The 18,734-nt window shown below is 37.1% G+C and overlaps 1 protein-coding gene across 1 annotated transcript in view; it reads left to right on the top strand.

The window, feature by feature from the left end:
- PPM1D (protein phosphatase, Mg2+/Mn2+ dependent, 1D) overlaps positions 1-11,688 on the top strand; it is a 49,512-nt gene extending 37,824 nt beyond the window's left edge. Inside the window, exons 5-6 of the mRNA XM_006899455.1 lie at positions 5,487-5,729; positions 11,131-11,688. Of these exons, the coding sequence (XP_006899517.1) occupies positions 5,487-5,729; positions 11,131-11,688 (801 nt within the window). The remainder of the gene's footprint in view (positions 1-5,486; positions 5,730-11,130) is intronic.
- Positions 11,689-18,734: the final 7,046 nt, after the last annotated feature.

The raw sequence follows: 18,734 nt of genomic DNA, 5'->3' as shown, positions 1-18,734 counted from the left end.
GGAATTGCTGGGTCAAATGGTATCTCTATTTGCAACTTTTTGAGAAAGCGTGGCAAAAAGATTTTGAATGGTCTGTTAAGACTTTATCATCAGAGTGTGGAAAATTACTGAAAAGCTGCATTTTAGGAGACTTATTAATCATCCTATGGAAGAAAAAATACAACACAGATAAAAATTTTTAAGAGAATTATTTTTTAGATGCTAGAAAAAAAGAAAAGTCATTTTGTCTTTAACAGAATTAAAATTTCTGCAAAGTTGGCGGTGAAAGAGAAAGTGTACTTACCACTAAGTAGAAAAAGTAGTTTGTGATAAATGGAGTAATTATTATAAGGTCTGTCACCTCACTTCAATGTTAATTCTTTTCTCATTGCTAGTGCTCCATACTTTTTCAGTCTATATGCAGAACAGATCGTTCAGGAGGGTAGGCTTTATGAGGAGGAATGTTGCATCAGGATTGGAAGAAGACTCAACAACCTACATTATGCTGAAGATACAACAGTGCTTGCTGAAACTGAGGAATGCTTGCTCCAGAAGGTTGAGGACTTTAGTCTTCAGTATAGATTGAAGCTCATCATGAAGACAAAAGCTCTCACCACTGGGCCAGTTGTCAGCACCATGATAGATGGAGAAGAGATTGAGGTTGTTAACAATTAGAGCTTGCATGGCTCCACAATCAACACTCCTGGCACCAGCAGTCAAGAAATCAAAAGACAAATTGCAGTGGGAAAATCTCCTGTCAGGGACCTTCGAGTACTGAGAAGCAACAATGTCCGTCTGGAGATTAAAGTGTGCCTGATCCAGGCCATGGTTGCTATGCAACAGAGAGATGGACAGTGATTAATGATGACAGAAGAATAATTGATGCATGGGCCACCAAGAAAATGAATAGGTCTGTCTTGGAGAGGGTGAAACCATGTTTCTCCTTGGAGGCTAGGATTTTTTTTTTTTAATTTAGTTTGTTTATTTTTCATTTCGATGAACATCTACAGAGATTTTGGAATTCCATTCATTCATTGTTGCACCCTTCTCCCAGCACAACCCCCCCCCCACCCCTGTTTGCTCCTCTCCTTGAAAAGCAAAAGAAAAACTCCCTCATTGGTACACGATCTCCCCCTGCACCTCCCCAAACCCCACCCCCTACCCCCAAATATAATCCACTCTGCAACCCTCATTGCATACTCCTGCGATAAAAATAATGCCCTAAAATATAATACTTTTAGACTATTCTCTCCCCCATAGACTTCAATGCCTTAAACATATTTCATCGAGTTTTTCTCAGTCTTACCCCCACCCCAATGCCAGCCTCATTCTACAACAGTGGCACCATATAGCATTTGTCCCTTTGTGACTGAGGTACCTCACTCAGCATAATGTCCTCCAGGGTCACCCATTTTGAATAATATTGCATGAGTTCCTTGTTTTTCAATGCAGCATAGTATTCCATTGTGCGAATATACCACAGCTTCTCTACCCATTCATTTGTTGATGGGCATTTAAGGTTGTTTCCAACTCCTTGCTATTGTAAACAAAGCCGCGATAAACATGGGTATACATATATCTACTTGGATGTCATTTATGGTCTCTTTAGGGTATATTCGCAGTAGTGGAATTGCTGGGTCAAATGGTATCTTTATTTGCAACTTTTTGAGAAAGCGCCACAATGCTTTCCACAGTGGTTGCACCATTTTACACTCCCACCAACAGTGAATAAGGGTTCCAGTCTCTCCACAACCTCGCCAGCATTTGTTGCTTGCTGTTCTGTTAAATTTTGCTAGTCTTACTGGACTGAGATGATATCTCATGGTTGTCTTGATTTGCATCTCTCTCAGGGCTAGGAATTTTGAACATTTCTTCATGTGCTTGTTGGCCATCTGAATGTCTTCCTTGGTGAAGTGTCTGTTCATATCCTGTGCCCATTTTTCAATTGGATTATTCTCCTTTATCTTGTTGTGGTGCTCGAGTATTTTATAAATTCTAGATATAAGTCCCTTGTCTGACATGTCATTACCAAAAACTTTTTCCCAGTCTGTGGCTTCCCTTTTTACCCTGTTAGAAAAGTTTCTGGATGCACATAAGGATTTGATTCTTAGAAGGTCCCATTCATCTATTTTATCTTCTCCTGGTTGTAAATTTTTCAGAATACTGAGAAGACTCTTTATGTTGTGGATTAGGACTACTAAAGTTTTTCCAAGCTTTTCTTGAATGAAGTTTACAGTCCTTGGTTTTAGTCCTAGGTCCATGATCCACCTTGAGTTGGTTTTTGTATATGGAGTGAGGTGGGGATCTTGTTTAATTCTTCTGCAGATAGTTTTCCAATTTTGCCAACACCATTTGTTAAAAAGGCTGTCATTTCCCCACCTAACTGATTTCATCTCTTTGTCAAAAATCAATTGCCCATAAGTAGATGGGCTGATTTCCGGGTTCTCAATTCTATTCCATTGATCTATGTGTCTGTCTTTGTACCAGTACCATGCTGTCTTGACTACCACGGCAGTGTAGTAGGATTTTAGGAGGCTAGGATTTTTAAGCTCTGTCTCATATACCTTGGGAATGTGACCAGGAGGAACTAGTCCTTGGAAAAGGACATCATACCCAGAAGGGTGGAGGGATAGCACTGGAGAGAAAGATCCTGGATGAGATGGATTGATACAGTAACTGGGGCAATGTGGGTAGGTGTGTTGGAGTCAATGAGACTGGCTCACGACAGGACAGGCTTCAGAGCTGTTGTACATAGGGTTGCTATGAGTCACAGGTGACTTGATTGCACATACTAACAGCAGTGTTTCTGATTAATGAGCTGTTCTACATCCTTGCTAGAGGCCTGCTATTGTTATTTCAAATGAGAAATTTTGCAAGATTGATCTAAGGCAGCAATTGTTTAAAATTAGAAAAAGAACAGTAAATAAACATATGGGTGATGGAATTGGCAAAAGTGGGGAAAAGAAGGGAGAAAAAGATTGCACCAGACCTTCTTAATGAGTTGACTGGTAGGCTGATTAACAAGAAGAGACGTATTTTTGGTGAGAAGTTAGCTCAGATGTAGGCATGCCTGTACTTGGAGATGTCTCTGGTTCATCTATGTTGTTGTTGTTGTATACCACCGAGTTGGAACCAACCCATAGCAGACCCTCCAACAAGTTTTCAAAAGCAGTTAATGGTATGGGAGAAGATTTCCCATCCTTCTCCCACAGAGAGGCTGGTGAACTTGAACTCCATGCCTTTGGGTTGGCAGCTAAGCCATCAGCGCTCCTAATGGGGAATTTCTCCCCTGTTTTGTAAGGTCACAGCAGTGAAGTTTGTTTTATGGAAATACATAACTTAGAATGTATAGTAGAGGAATAGAAAATGACACAATAACCCAGAAATCAAACTAAACTGCCACCAAGTCAATTCCAATTTATAGTAATCCTGTAAGGACAGAACTCACCATAAGTTTTCAAGTCTGTAAATTATCTTGGAAGCAGAAAGCCTTCTCTTTCTCCTGTGGCGTTACTGGTGGGTTTGAACCACTGACCTTTTGGCTAGCAACCTAGTATCTTAACCCTAGTGCCACCAGAGCTCCTGACACAGTATTAGGGCAGCAGGGTCAAGTTAGCAGTATCCTAATGGGTTGAGACAAAGTGTAAGAAGTGAAGACAGCTTCTATACATGACTGTCATAGAGCTTTTTTGGAAGGGAGTAGAGGTACACTGACAAGTGAGAGCTAAGGGAGCCTTCAGTGAATCTTCAGTGGAATGGTGTTTGGAGAGTGATGGGACAGATGCCCTGGAGAAAATGATAGATTTAAGAATTAGAAATTAATTCTACATGTACTATCTTTTTTACCTCTTACAGCATTTTTAAAATTGGAATGCCTATTCTAACTGACTCACGTAGTCTGAATAGTTTAATTGGCAGCATTTTTTCTTTTGTGATACATAAAAGGATGCTTCCATAACCTCATATATTCACATGGAATGGGGACAGTGGTGGGGAAGAAGTCATTGCTCAAAAGCAAACTGTGTGAATAAATGGTCCACTATGTAGAAGATGATCTAGGTGATCACCTGGGCTAGGGAATTAGAAAAAGCACAGAATAAATTCCCTCAAAATCATTCACTCACTCATTGATGTCAAGCTAGAACCAACTCCTAGCCAACGACAGTAAGTTTTTGAGAGGCTGTGAATTGCATCTTTCTCCCCAGGAGCCACAGGTGGATTTGAACCACTAACTTTCCAGTTAGTAGCTCAATATATCACAGATTTTACCAGAACTTCTTACATGATACTATTAGACCACTAGGCAGTAAATTTGAAAAATTAGACAAAATGCTTAGTTTTCTTAAAAAGTGAAAAATAGCTAAAATTGACACAAATGAATAGAGCAGTTAAATGGTTCATCTTGCATGGTTATATATCTGTTCATAAATTGTTGGTGTTAGTTACTACAGGACTATATATATAATAGAATATACTTTTGTAGCTTTTAATGCTTGTGCTCCTCCTCCCAATGTGTTCCTTCACTTTGATAATATTGTGCAGTCTTACTATTTAATATACATTGCCTTTCCCTGTTCCCAAATTAATACCTGCCGTATTATATTTTTTCTGAAACACTTAGCTTCTATAGATGACTGTTTTATAGAGCTTTTCTTGAAAAAGGAGTAGAGGTACACTGAAAAGTATTCATCATTGAATTATTCCAAAAGGTACTTTTTTTAGACTATATTTTCCTGGTCTTTGAAATTTAGCAATTTTTTAATCCATGAGTGATACTAAACCACCATATTTCATAATGGGGTCATTTGATTGATTTCCACCTAGGCTTGCTTTCTGCTGATAATAATTGAAGTTTTGCAGTTAATTTTTTTTACCTCGCACATCTAATTTTTAATTTAATTTTATCTTTATATAGTAAAATACAGTATTGTTAAAGTATAGTATAGTATCTTTATTTGTGGTATTGCCCTTTTCATTGTATGAGTAACATTAAACATTTTTACGTAGACTTAAGAGCTCTTCGTATTTCCATGTCTTTGAATTATGTTCATACCCTTTGACATGTCTATTTTGAGTCATTGTTTTATATTTGCAGATAAGTTTTTCATTGAGGTGGAAAGTGATTCTTTGCAATGTTCTTTCTGGGTGGTGTTCATCTACAATAACCTAATATTTGTTTCCTGTTTTTGGTTGTGTTTCTTTAGTTTTTATAAAACTATGTTAAAGTTACAGTAGAGCCCAAACTTCTTGTTAACTAAAAATATAAGAATAAATGGAAGACAATTTAGCTTCAGGATAAAACTTTGTTTTTATTATAGTGTGAAGTATTTATGTACTTAAAATCTTAAAGCAATACTGTTTTAACATAGTTCTAGAAAGTATGGATAATAATTGAAATTTTGCAATTAATTTTTCTATATTACACATCTAATTCTTAATTTGATTCAAATGTAGTATTGACAAAATCTGATTTGTAATCTTCTTTCTGCTTGTTCTTATAAATACAGGGTGAGCATGGACAATCATGTGCCAAAATGCTTGTGAATCGAGCACTAGGCCGCTGGAGACAACGTATGCTCCGAGCTGATAATACTAGTGCCATAGTAATCTGCATCTCTCCTGCAGTAGACCTCCAGGGCAGCTTCACTAATGAAGATGAGCTCTATCTGAACCTGACTGATAGTCCCTCCTATAATAGTCAAGAATCCTGTGTGATGACTCCGTCTCCTTGTTCTACACCACCGGTCAAAGTATGTAGATCTTAATACTTTTAAGAATCTAATAATTTTTTTAATCTGTAATTTTTTAAATTTTATCCTTTAATAATCACAATTTCTTTAGTTAATGTTGCCTAAAGGCACTTTTGAGATTGTGTAATAGGACTTGCTAACTAGGTTCAATAAAATAATGGGTTTTTTCCTAAGTAATGTGAGAGCCTTCTTCACACCAGTACTATTCTTAGTGCCAGCTGTATGCGTTACATTGAATAGAAAGGTGATTTAGATGTGGTCTCAGAAAAATATTGTTTAGAATTCATTGATCTTCTTTCAGGATTATGAATGTTGTAAAGCATTAAAAAAATGTATCAAGCACTTTGATATATTTCACTTGCACCTTATAATCTGGAGAGGTAAATTGTGCAGTGTGTGATTCAAATTCAAAACTTCATTGTATAGAGTTAGAATCAACTTAAAGCAGACCCTTGATTGGGTTTCTGAGACTAAATTACAAGAGAGGGTTGACTGTTTTTCTCCTGAGGAGCCAGTGGTGGATTCGAATGCCTGTGGTGTAGCCTTTGGGTTAGCAGTGCAGCTCCCTAGAGACTAGGCCACTTCAGGACCCTTAGTGTGTGATTAGTTGTATAATAGTAGATTTTAGGGTAGATGGAGGGTGAAAATTATCTCTGAAGTAGTGAACTCAAAAATATCTTGAGCTTTTCCTTCCCTTATGCCTCTGAGATCACAGGTTGCACACATGAGGCTTGCCTGTCACCTGTTACCTACTGGCTGCCCTTGGAGACAATGCCTCCCCCAACACAAAGGACATGAGGAAGATTCTGTACAGTGTTGGCATTGAGGCCAATGACAGTTGAGTGGGAAGAACACTGAAGTTGTCATTGCCCAGGCAGAGAAGAGGAGAAGGGAGAGTCTGAGGTGTCACATGATGAATTGGGATTCAGCTTGTTAGAGTAAGGCTGCCTTCCCTGCAAATAAAGCCTTTTTATGTATCTTTTAAAAAAAGAAACCACCAAAAAAACAACAAATGACTATCTTGAAGAATTTTGTTTTAGTTAATTGAACATGTAATTAAAAAATAGTTTTAATCTTGTTGCTGATAGTATTATCTGCATAATTTTTTTTAAATTTACAAAGTATGTATTTATAGGGGATGGCTACAGTGCTATCCCAAAGGTACATGGTTAGAGTCCACCAGCTGCTCCATGGGAGAAGGATGGTCAGTCTCCTCCTGTGCAATTAAACTGCCTCTGAAAAACCTCTGGACAACTCGATGGTACACAATAACAACAATCTCTAAGGACCCCTGGTGGTTTAATGGTTAATTGCTCAGCAGCTGACTGAAAAGCCCTGGCAGTTTGAACCTACTCACCTGCTCTGGCTCAGCAGGAAAAAATCCTGGTAATCTGCTCCTGTAAACATTACAGTCCACAAAACCCTATAGGGTGGTTCTACTCTGTCACAGGGAGTTGAAATTGACTCAGTGGCACAAGAATCTTTCTACATCACATAAATATTATGAACATGGAAAATGGCTAATAGTACAAATAATTAGTTCGGGTAAGTCTAAAAAAAAAACAGTTGCCTGTGCTAACAGATGCAGTGTATTTCCAGAGAATGCCAATAAAAATGAAGGGAAAGTTCAAAGATGAAGTGAAGTGGGGAGAGAAGTCAGTGCACCTGTAGTGTCAGAATAATAATTAGTGAATTTTTAAAAAAATCAAAACCACAACAAAAATTAAATTATATTAATTCTGAAAGTGTTCCACTGTTAATTTTGTAGCGATTTCATCCAATTTTGTTGGGCATGTTAAGGCAGTATGGTTTGTTCTTATAAATTAAAAGTAACTTTTGCTTGTGCCTAAATTAGTTATATGTCATTTATCTGCTTCTTAGTCACGCTGCAGTTTCTTTTTCTATATTAATGTATCATTAACTCTTGGTCATAGTTATGTCTGGATAATCCTTTACTCAGCATTTCTATGATGAAGTTAGGCATTTGAATCAACCTAAGAATAAAGGCAGTTAGGGACTTCTCCAAATTATTGAGAAGTAATAATGTCAGTTTGAGGACTAAGATGCCTCTGATTCAGGCCATGGTCTCTCTGATTATTTGCTATTCATCTGAGAGCTGGATAATGAATTAGGGTGGCAGAAAAAGAATTGAATGCCTTTGAACTGTGGTGTTGGAGAAAAGAACCGAACATCCCACATATGGCCAAGAGAACAAACAGATGTGTCTTGGAGAGGGCTCAGCTGGAGTGTTCCTTGAAGTCAGAAGTGATGAGACTTTGCCTCACATACTTGGGGCATGCTACTAGAAGAGGCTATTCCTTGTAGAAGGACATGATGCTGGGAAGGGTGGAGGGTCGGCAGAGTAGAGGAAGACCCTCAACTAGGTGGATTGACATTGTGATTGCTGCAGTGCGCTCTGTGTGTCAGGAAGTATGAGGATGGCACAAGATAGAACAGAGTTCACGTCTTTTGTTCATTGGGTCTCTATGAGTCATACTTGACTCAACAGCACTTATCAACAAGAAGAATAAAGGGATGAACACATATACAATTCTTTATTCTTTTACTTGGATTTATTGTGAGTTGAGTGAAAGTTTATAATGGCAGTTGATTCTCATTTAACCATTCAAACCTTATGTTTTATTACAGTCAAACCTTCCGTTTTATGACATTGATTGATTATTATTGTTGATTGCCTTTGAGTTGAGCAGAACTCATAGTGATTCTATGAACAAAAGGCTTGAAGTCCCTCTACAGTTATCGACATTTTTCAAAATTCATAGAGTTGCCGGAAGCCCGTTGTTTAGGAAGTGGATGCCCCTTCTTGCAATCGACACGTTATTAAAAGCATTCTTTCTAATTCCTTCCTGTGGTTTTCAGTTTTATTAATCCTTCTGCTCAATCCCTTGGTACATTATGAGCTTTATTATTGGATTGCAGTATTTTAAATTCTTGAAAAATGCTGCAGTATTTTAGATTCTTGATGTCTTTTCATTTCAGTTTTAGGTAAATAAAGAAACAGTCTTCTAAGTACACTTTAATATAGCAATTTTAGAAGAGGGTTGATTCTTACAGAAATTACTTGACCTTTTTAGAATATATGGGTATTTTAATTAATTTGATAAATAAGTATCTTGTTGAAGGAAATGTTACACGATTAGGATACAGGTTTTTTTAAACTTTTAAGACTGATTTTGTAAAAAAATAGTCCTTTGGAAGATTTGAGTTTGGTAAGAGGAATGTTCTTTTTTTGGCTGGAGAGAGGAGGCTGTTCTAAGTATGTGTAGATCTAGAGTAGCACATCTCGATTTCTTTTTTTATACAAATACCTGAAAGTTTACCACATAATGTTTCATTTCTGTCTTCAATTGACAGTTATACCGCTAAGAGAGTCCAATAAGCCCCATTCACCAGTTTTCTTAAATCACAGATTCTTACCCATTGTTTGGCAGCTATACGCAAAACAATGTTGTTATGTGCCGTCGAGTCGCATGTGACTCATAGCGATCCTATGTACAACAGCCCTAAACTCCACTCTGTCCTGTGCCAATCGCACTGTCTGTGACACTCCCATCCCAATTATCCCAGTCACTGAATCAATCCACCTTATAGAGGGCCCGCTGTCCCTCCACCCTCCCATGATGTCCTTCTCCAAGAACCGGTCTCTCCTCAAAACATGTCCAAAGTATATACATTGAAATTTCCTTTGTGACAAAATTGCTTTAATATTGGACTTCACGATTTCCATACTTCTAAATACTCAGAAGGGAACTTGGTGTAGTCTATAGGAATTGCACTGCTAATTCAAAGGCTAGACCTTTCTGAAGGTTCAAGTCCACCAGGGGCTCCACAGGAGGAAGATGGACAGTCTTCTGTGTGATTATTTAGAGGCTAGGAAACCTGATGGAAAGTCACTGTAAGTCAGAACGACCTGGATGGCAGTCAGTTTGAATATTTCAAATACTCAGAAATAAAAATGTCAGGAAATTGTCAATAAATAGACAAATGCAAATCGTTATTTGTTACTTAACCTAGTGTAAACCTCTCACCCCTCGTAATAGTTAAATAAATGAATGAATGAATTTATTTCAGAAGGCCATTCTGGCTTTATAATTACATGGTTTTATATTGTTAGGGGGAAACCCCCAAAATATATGTGAATCTGTAAGTCGTGATGTCTTTTAATAGAAACTTGGTCCTTTTCATCCTTTCCTAATTATATTATACTGTGTTTAATTGAAAAGCTCTTTATGCAGGAGGCATTTGAATTACTAGAAAATTAGGGTAGTTTAGTTGCTTCTCAAAGCAATTTTCACAATCCTTATGAACAAATAATGGCTTTTGTACAAAATAACAAGAGCAATTTCAGCTGTATTTTGTTATTGCCATGTGTGAAATAAAAATGTGAACAGTATATGATACTCTTAAGAGTATTGAATATCCCATGGACTGCCAAAAGAATAAACAAATCTGTCTTGAAGGAAGTGCAAGCAGAAAGCTCCTTACAGGCAAGAATGGTGAAGCTTTGTCTCACATACTTTGGGCAGATTGTCAGGAGGGCCTTGTTCTTGGGGGGGGGGGAAACCAGACTGGGTAAGGTGGAGAGGTTCAGCAAAAGAGATGAAGGCCCCAAAGAGATGCAGTGCAGAGATTATGAGGATGGCACAGGATAGGACAAGATTTCAATGTGTTGATCTTAGGGTCAGTATGAGCCTTAGTCTGCTCAATGGTCTACCTAACAGCAACAACAAAATATAATGCTCTTGATCTTCTCCATGTTTGAGTCCATAATGAATGGGCAAGTGCAGTGATAAGAGTAAATGTGTGCCCATAGTTATTTTTGAAATCTTACTCCTTAAAGTATCACCTTTTTTGGCTACTTGGCAATGGATAGAAAATACCTGTGTTCATTGACTTTTAACCTATAAATGAGTTATTAGTCTGAAAACTTCAGTTTTCAGTTACACTGAAAAGCTCAGTGTAACTTACCTTTCCCCGACCCCGTGATTTGAGTAAAAGTTTACAAAGTAATTTTTTTTGGGTTTTTAGTTGTTGTTCTTGACTGCCCCCCACCCCCAAAATACATTGTTTTTTTAAAGAAATCATCCATGCATATTTTGTTCCATAACATCAAATACAGTACGTACACTGTCTGGTTATCCTCTATTCCATATTGTCTTTTCCTTCACCCATTTTAACTGTTACCTTTATATTCTCTTTTCTCAGAACTCTGCCATCAAGCCATGTGTGTAGTTAAGTGTGTTGAACAGACAAGTAAATTCATGAATGAATATCATTCCCTCATTATAATAACTTCATATACGTCCAACTACCATATGCCATAGATTTGAATACTAGGATATAAACTGTTTCTTACTCTGTTTATAATCTTGTTTTTCAGACACTGGAGGAGGATCCCTGGCCTAGGCTGAACACTAAGGACCAGATACCTGTCCTTGTTCGTAGTAATGCCTTCTCAGAAAATTATTTAGAGAACCCACCTGAGGTCACTCGAGGGAGTATTCAGCCTGTAGTCATACCCTCAAAAGATCCAGAGCTACTTGAGGAAAATTGCACTAAAACCCTGACTTTAAGGATACATGATTCTTTGAATAATAGTCTGTCAGTTGGCCTTGTGCCTACTAATTCAACAAATACCATCATGGATCAAAAAAACTTAAAGATATCAATTCCTGGTCAAATGAAAGCTCAAGAAGTTGAAAGAACCCTGCCAGCAAACTTTAAAAGGACATTGGAAGAATCCAATTCGGGCCCTCTTATGAAGAAATACAGACGAAATGGCTTGAGTCGAAGTAATGGTACTCAGCCTGCAAGCCTCCCCACAACCTCACAGCGAAAGAACTCTGTTAAATTTACCATGAGACGCAGACTTAGGGGCCAGAAGAAAATTGGAAATCCCTTACTGCATCAGCACAGGAAAACTGTTTGTGTTTGCTGAAATATATCTGAGAAGTGGTTGTTTATCCCAACCTTAAGATTTGAGTGCTTTTTTTTCTGCCCCACACCCACCCCCCCTTGAATTTGTCATGGAGTTAATGCTGATTCTCGGATTGGTTCATTGCTGCCAAAAGTTGTTAGATGAAATCAGTGGGTTGCAGCCGCGGTGTTTAACAATTGCACTTGGAATTTTATTGGTGGGTCAAAACACTTCTTTAAACTTTCGACATCTTTGTTATCCAGTGTTTGCTTTTTGATTGGAGGTTTTGTTAAAGTAACATCTATTTCATATTTTGGTATGCCTAAGAGTTGTTCTTTGGTTGATTTATATAGTCTGTTGAAGGTGGGGTCTGCTTTTATACTTCCTTATATTTACCACTTTGCTTAAGTTGGGAACATTCTCTGCAGATCGCATCTCATGCTCATCTAACCTTAATGCTTTGAGATATAGAAACTTATCCAATCTGTGCTTATTTATCAAACAGGTTTCACTGTCCAGCAATCTTTTTCTCTTGTTTCCTACCCAGGCAGTAGGAAAGCATGTAAAAATCCATCTTTGATGGAACATTTGATGGTGATACATGGTGTCATCTTGGCAAACATTGCCGCAAGTTTTACTTGTGATATAAAAGTCTTTCCTGTTGGTCAACTGGTCTTATGATCAGACAAATCAAGTAAGGTCTTAGGGATCAAAATGTCCACTCCTCTTGCTGATAAACTATAAAGCTGATTCTCATGGATAATGTGAATAGTATTCACATAGACTCATGTGAAAATCAATGATGAGTGGGGGTGATCTCTGGTCTGACAATGGCAAAGAGAGCACTAAACCATTTCCAAACTTGTTCTAGAGGGTTCTTCTGAGACCTCCTAATGATATAATACACAAGGCTCAAAGCACAAATATTGATGCAATTGCATGAGTCAGTGTCTGCAACTCACCGTGTGGTGTTGCCACTGGTGTTTGGAACTCCTCGATTGATAAGTGGTCTCCTGTATTTGATAGGTCATGTAGTTGTGGAAACACCTTCACAAGTGTGATGAATGTTACTGATACAACGCCTCCCAGAGTCTTTTGAATTGCCTTGGACACGTTTGCTAGTGCAGTCACTACTGCCATTACAGCATGTTCTCATGGAGGCAGTGCAATAGGCTGTATGTTGATGCCAACTAGCTCCAGGGTCAGCCCATCATATCTAATAAGAGTGCTTTTTTGAAATTAATGTAGAAGCTGAACATTTTTAAAGGGAAAGAATAAAAAGAGGACATAGTTTCACTTTTTGGAATTCAACAATTTTATCCTAGCCTTGTACTTGTTTGTATTATAATGTGAATTTTGTAGATGTTAAGGTATAAGTTGATGTAAAATGTGTGTATATTTGTATCCTTTACAGAAATTCAGTCTCTTAACTCTGATACACAGTTAATTGTGACAACAGGGCTAAATGTTTTTAAAAAGTAAATCAAAGACTATTAGATTTTAGAAATATGTTTGAACTTTTTTAAATGCTTATTAAACAATTTGTATAAGCCACTTGTGATGAGATCTAGGCAACTTTTTAAACTAAATTATTAAGCAAACTGAAAAAGTGATGTATTTTCATAGTGACCTGTGTTTCACTTAATGTTTCTTAGAGACTACGGTGTCTTTTAAAAATATTTTTTATTTCTAATTTCGTAACTCAAAATGAAAATTTTCATAGAAACAAAAGTGTTGAGCTATTCTAGATGGATGTTAGTTTCCTTATCCCAATTTAAATACTATGCAGTAGCTCTTCAGTAGAATTTTTCTAAAACATTAATCATTAGATAAACTCACCAGATCCCTGTTTTGTAGTAAAAGGAGGTGAATTTGCCTTTAAAAAAAAAAAGAAAGAAAAGGCTTTCCTAATCATCCAAACATTCAGTGGCATTATTAAGTCTTAAATTAGTCACCCCTTCCTGTGTTTGGCTTAAAATATGTGAAGGTTTTGTTTTTTTTTTTGCTATTTCAATAATGGATGGTGCTGCTAATTCTCAACGTTTCTTAAATTATTTTATATCGTACAGTTTTATTGATTATATGGATATATATATATATATATGTTTGTTCATCTAATAAATCCGTGAACTCTGCCTGATGTAGCTGGATTTTTGTTACTGGTTTAAATGGTATGTATATATTACCTTTCTGATGTACCATGATCATACTTTACATTGTCAACTTAAATTCATATAATGTTCATTTTTACATCCTACAGTTTTGTTTTTATAAAGAATAGATACAGGCTAAACATGCAACAGATAGAATATGGTGGTTAAATCAGTTCTTAATCATTTAAGCATTTTATGAAACATAGCAAATAAAATTACATAAAACTAAATTTTAAAATAAAATTAAATAGATATACTTTAGAAATAAGACTAAAAAGAACTAATAGAAAAACACTAGGAGTTTGTCATTTTGAGATGGGCAACTAAATGCTCTACAAGAAGATTTTGAAAATATTGGAATTTTATTCATTGAGAGATTTACTAGTTTGTACATTCAGCATTTATTTTATTTATACTACCTTAGCAACTGTGCAGTTGGAAGCATATCAGCTTTCTGTTAAGAGAACTGGTTGGTGAGCTAGGTAAAATACTATTTTATGACTCATTTTTAGATAGAGTGTCTTTTTATCTAATATTTCCAAGAAAAAGCAACTGGCTGACATTTTTGTAGTCAATTTATTTTTAAAGGTTTTTTCCTATCTTTAAGACCTGTAATGCTGTCCTACCCACCCCCAAATAGAACATTAATAGATCTGAATATACACTAAAGAAAGGAAAACTCACCTAGCTACTTTTCACTTTTTCTGCCAGTTCTAAGGAAGTTATATATGAAATGAAAATTTTATGTTAATCGAATAATGGGTTATATAATCTTACTAAAAATGAAAGCATTCTTTTCTACATTTTTTATTTATTGCAGTAGGGTCCAATTCCATATAATATAAGTGACTAATTTGAAAACCTTTTCATTTGAGATAGATAAGCAAATGCTAAAAGGAGTTCTTCAGTATCTATTCTTAGAGCTGTGGCTAGTTTACTAAGGAAGTTGCAAATGTTATCTAATCATAGATAATATTTTAATGTTTCTGGTTTTTTGCTGATGTAAAACATGCATCTGTAGTCTAATGTGTGTTGGAAAATTTGTTTAAAATAGTATTGAAAGCCTTCAGCCAACCATCATTTCCTTCTATATTTTGGTGGGTATTTTAGAGATAATCTGTGCATAGAACTATGCATATGTTTATCTCTGAACCTTATTATGTCTTGAAGATTTTTCTATATCAGCCTTGCTGTTCTTTAGAGATATTCTATGCAGTGCAATATGTGATTTCACTATGCCATTACAGAACCAGTCCACATACTGGTTTTTAAAAATATTTTCCAGATCTGATAATTCTTTAGTATCTTGGTGCTTTAAAAATTAGCATGTAAATATTTCTGTGTAACCCCAAAATGTAGAAGTTTAAGATAAACATTTTCTACACAGTTTTGAAGGTTCAGGAATCTGAGTGTGGCCTGGCTGGCTTATAGTCTCTTATGGTTGCAATCATGATACCAGCTGGGGCTACAATTCTTTGAAGGCCTGATAGGCTGGTGGATATATTTCCCACAAACTCATACAGCTATTGGCAGGAGGCTCTTTCTGCATACATCTCTTTCACAGTACTGCTCACAATATGGTAGTTAACTTTCTCAAGCAATACCAAGAGATAAGCAGAAGACATGTCTTTAATAGTCTCAGAAGTATCACACCATTAATTTTTCTATATTTTATTGGCCAAACAGATCAAACTTGATAGAATGTGGAGGCAACTATGTTGTTATGTGCTGTTGAGTTGCCTGTGACTCATAGCGACTCTGTGTACAACAGCCCTAAACCTTGCTCTATCCTGTGCCAATCTCACTGTATCCGACACACCTACCCCATTACCCCAGTCACTGAATCAATCCATCTCATAGAAGGTCTTCATCTCCCATGCTGTCCCTCCACCCTCCTCAAGCATGACGTCCCTCTTCAAGGACTGGCCCCTCCTCGCAACATGTCCAAAGTATGTCAGACGAAGCTTCAGAATCCTTGCCACCAACAAGCAGCCTGGTTTAACCCTCTCTAGGACGAACCTATTTGTTCTCTTAGCAGTCCATGGTATATTCAACACTCTTCTTCAACACCACAGGTAAAAGGCATCAATTCTCTTTCTATCATCCCTAGTCATTGTCCAGTTCTCTGACACATAGTAAGTGATTGCAAAGAGCATGGCCTGTATCAGGCGCACCGTAGCCTCCAGACTAACATTGTTGCTCTTCTGTACTTTGGAAAGGTCTCTAACAGACTTTCCCATTGTAATACGCCTTTTAATTTCCCTAGCTGCTGGTGTCAAGAATGTTGATTGTGGAGCCAAGCAATCTAAAGCTGTTAATAATCTCAATCTATTCACCATCTATCATGATGCTGCCAATTGGTCCAGTGGTGAGAATCTTTGTTTTCTTGATATTGAGCCTCAATCCATATTGAAGGCTGCAGTTCTTGACCTTCTGCAGCAAGCACTTCAGATCCTCCTCAGTTTCAGCAAGCAGGGTTGTGTCATCTGCATAACGCAGATTGTTGATAGATCTTCCACCAATCCTGATGCCACATTTTTTCTCATAAAGCCCAGCCTCGGGAGCTCTGGTGGCCTAGTGGCAAGAAGCTGCAACTACAATCCTAGAGGTGCACGGTTCGAATCCACCAGATGCTCTGCCAGGGAAGGAGGAACAATCTCCTCCTGTACCAGTCAGGTCTGATTTGACGGTACACGCACACAAAAATAAAATAAAATTAAAAACAAACAAACAAAAAGACCTATAAAGCCCAGCCTCCCGATCATCTGTTCTGCATATAGATTGAAAAGATGTGGGGATAGGACACATCCCTGGCATACACCCTTCCCAATTTTGAACCATGCGGTATTTCCTTGCTTTGTTCTGACGACTGACTCCTCGTCCAAGTATAGGTTTCACATAACCTCAATCAAGGTGAAGGCAACTGTACAAGCACACAAATACTAGCATGAATCATGTAAAATAGCATTGGTTTAATAGGCTGTGTAATAGGCATGTTTTATTATTATTAATAATGAGCAGTGCTCTATTTCACCATCTTTCAGCTTCAGCTCAAGACCACCAGTAAAGTGGACTCCTCTTCTCCTTCATCTCAGTGCCTCTGTTCAGCATGAAGCAGCCAGAGTCTGCACCCCATTCCCAAATGAGAAACCCACAAATGAGGACAATTTATTTGTAAAAAAAAAAGTAATTCACAGTCACTATACCAAAAAGAATTGGTTGACAGTGAACCATTTCAAAAAGAAGCATAAAATCAAGAACCAATGAAAGTATTGAAGGAAGATGTTTAAGTTCACCAAATGTATTGGCAAAAACATAAGGCCCCAGGAATTGATGGAATGAATACCAGTGGCAATCCATAGTGTAGTCAATAATCTTCACTTACATCACAATTCAAAAACATCAGTTCTTAGTCTTTCTTAGTCATTGTCCAACTTTCATATGCATACTCCATATATCGTGAATCAGGCATACTTGAGTCTTTAAAGTGATATTCCTACTCTAACATTTTACATAAGATCTGTGGCAGGAAATAGACCAATGCAATATATCCTTTGATTCTTGGATATTACTTGTATGGGGATGGATTGTTTGTAGATCTAAGTAAAAAGAAATCCTTGATTATGTCATTTTTGTCTCTCTCATGATGTTATCTACTGGTCGGTCCTATTGTAAGTATTTTTGTTTTCTTCATGTTGTGTAATCTATACCGAGGGATATAGTCTGAGTTTCATCAATAAGTGCCTCAACTTGTCTTTGGTTTCTCTAAGCACAGTTTTGGTCACCTCCATGTTGCAGGTTGTGAGTCTCCCTTCAATCCTCATGTCACATTTCTTCATATAGTCAGCCCTGCTGCTTCAATTATTTGTTCAGCGTACAGATTGATTAAGTAAAGTGAAAAGATTCGGCCTTCACAGTTGAAGACCTCTGCATAGTTAAAAAAACACAAGTAAACATATCTCTGGTATGCTCTGGCATCAGTCAAGATCCATCTGATGTGAGTAATGTTATCCCTTATTCCACATCCTCTTCTGCATTCAGCTTGAAAGTCTGTCAGTTCCCTATTGGTGTACTGCTCATCTACTTTTGCATTCCCTTCAACATTTTACTTGGATGTGGTATTATATGATACTACTCCATAATCATCTCATTCTGTTAACAATTTTCTTTTTTAAAAATGAGCACAAATATCAATCACTTCCAGTCAATCGGCTAGGCAGCTGTCTTTAAATTTTTTTTTAAATTTTTATTGTTTTATTTTTACGTGTACCATCAAATCAGATCTGACTGGTGCAGGAGGAGATTGCCCTCTCCTTCTCCAGCAGAGCATCTGGGGGATTTGAACCACGTACCTCTGGGATTGCAGTGCAGCGCCTTGCCACTAGGTCACCAGAGCTCCCTTAAAATTTTTGACATAGATGTGTAAGCACCCTCAGGGGTGCATCTGTTTGTTGAAACACTTCAATTTAATTCTTTGAGCCTTGTTTTTCCAGTCTCCTTCCGTGCAACCTGGACTACCTCCTTCAGTATTGCAACTCTTTTTTTCAGTTCTTCAGTTTGAGAAGTGCTTTCAGTTTTATAACTCCAAATCTTTGCACATTTCATAAATATTTTGCTTTGTCTCTTCAGACAACTTTTTAAAATCTTCTGTTCAGCTCTTTCATCATCATTTCTTCTGCTTTAGCTTCCCAATGGAGTAAGTTTTAGAGTATCATCCATTTATTTTTTTTTAAATTTTATTTTATGTTATTATTTTTGTGTGAGTGTACCGTCAAATGAGATCTGACTGGTACAGGAGGAGATTGTCCCTCCTTCCCTGGCAGAGCATCTGGTGGATTCGAACCATGCACCTCTGGGATTGATTTTTTTTCTCTTTTTTTTTTCTATATTTTATTAATTTTCATAAACATTTAC

Source organism: Elephantulus edwardii, unplaced genomic scaffold (assembly GCF_000299155.1).
Source record: "Elephantulus edwardii isolate Elephantulus edwardi_28Jun2011 unplaced genomic scaffold, EleEdw1.0 scaffold00257, whole genome shotgun sequence".
NCBI lineage: Eukaryota > Metazoa > Chordata > Mammalia > Macroscelidea > Macroscelididae > Elephantulus > Elephantulus edwardii.
This window is presented reverse-complemented; position numbering and strand designations above follow the sequence as displayed.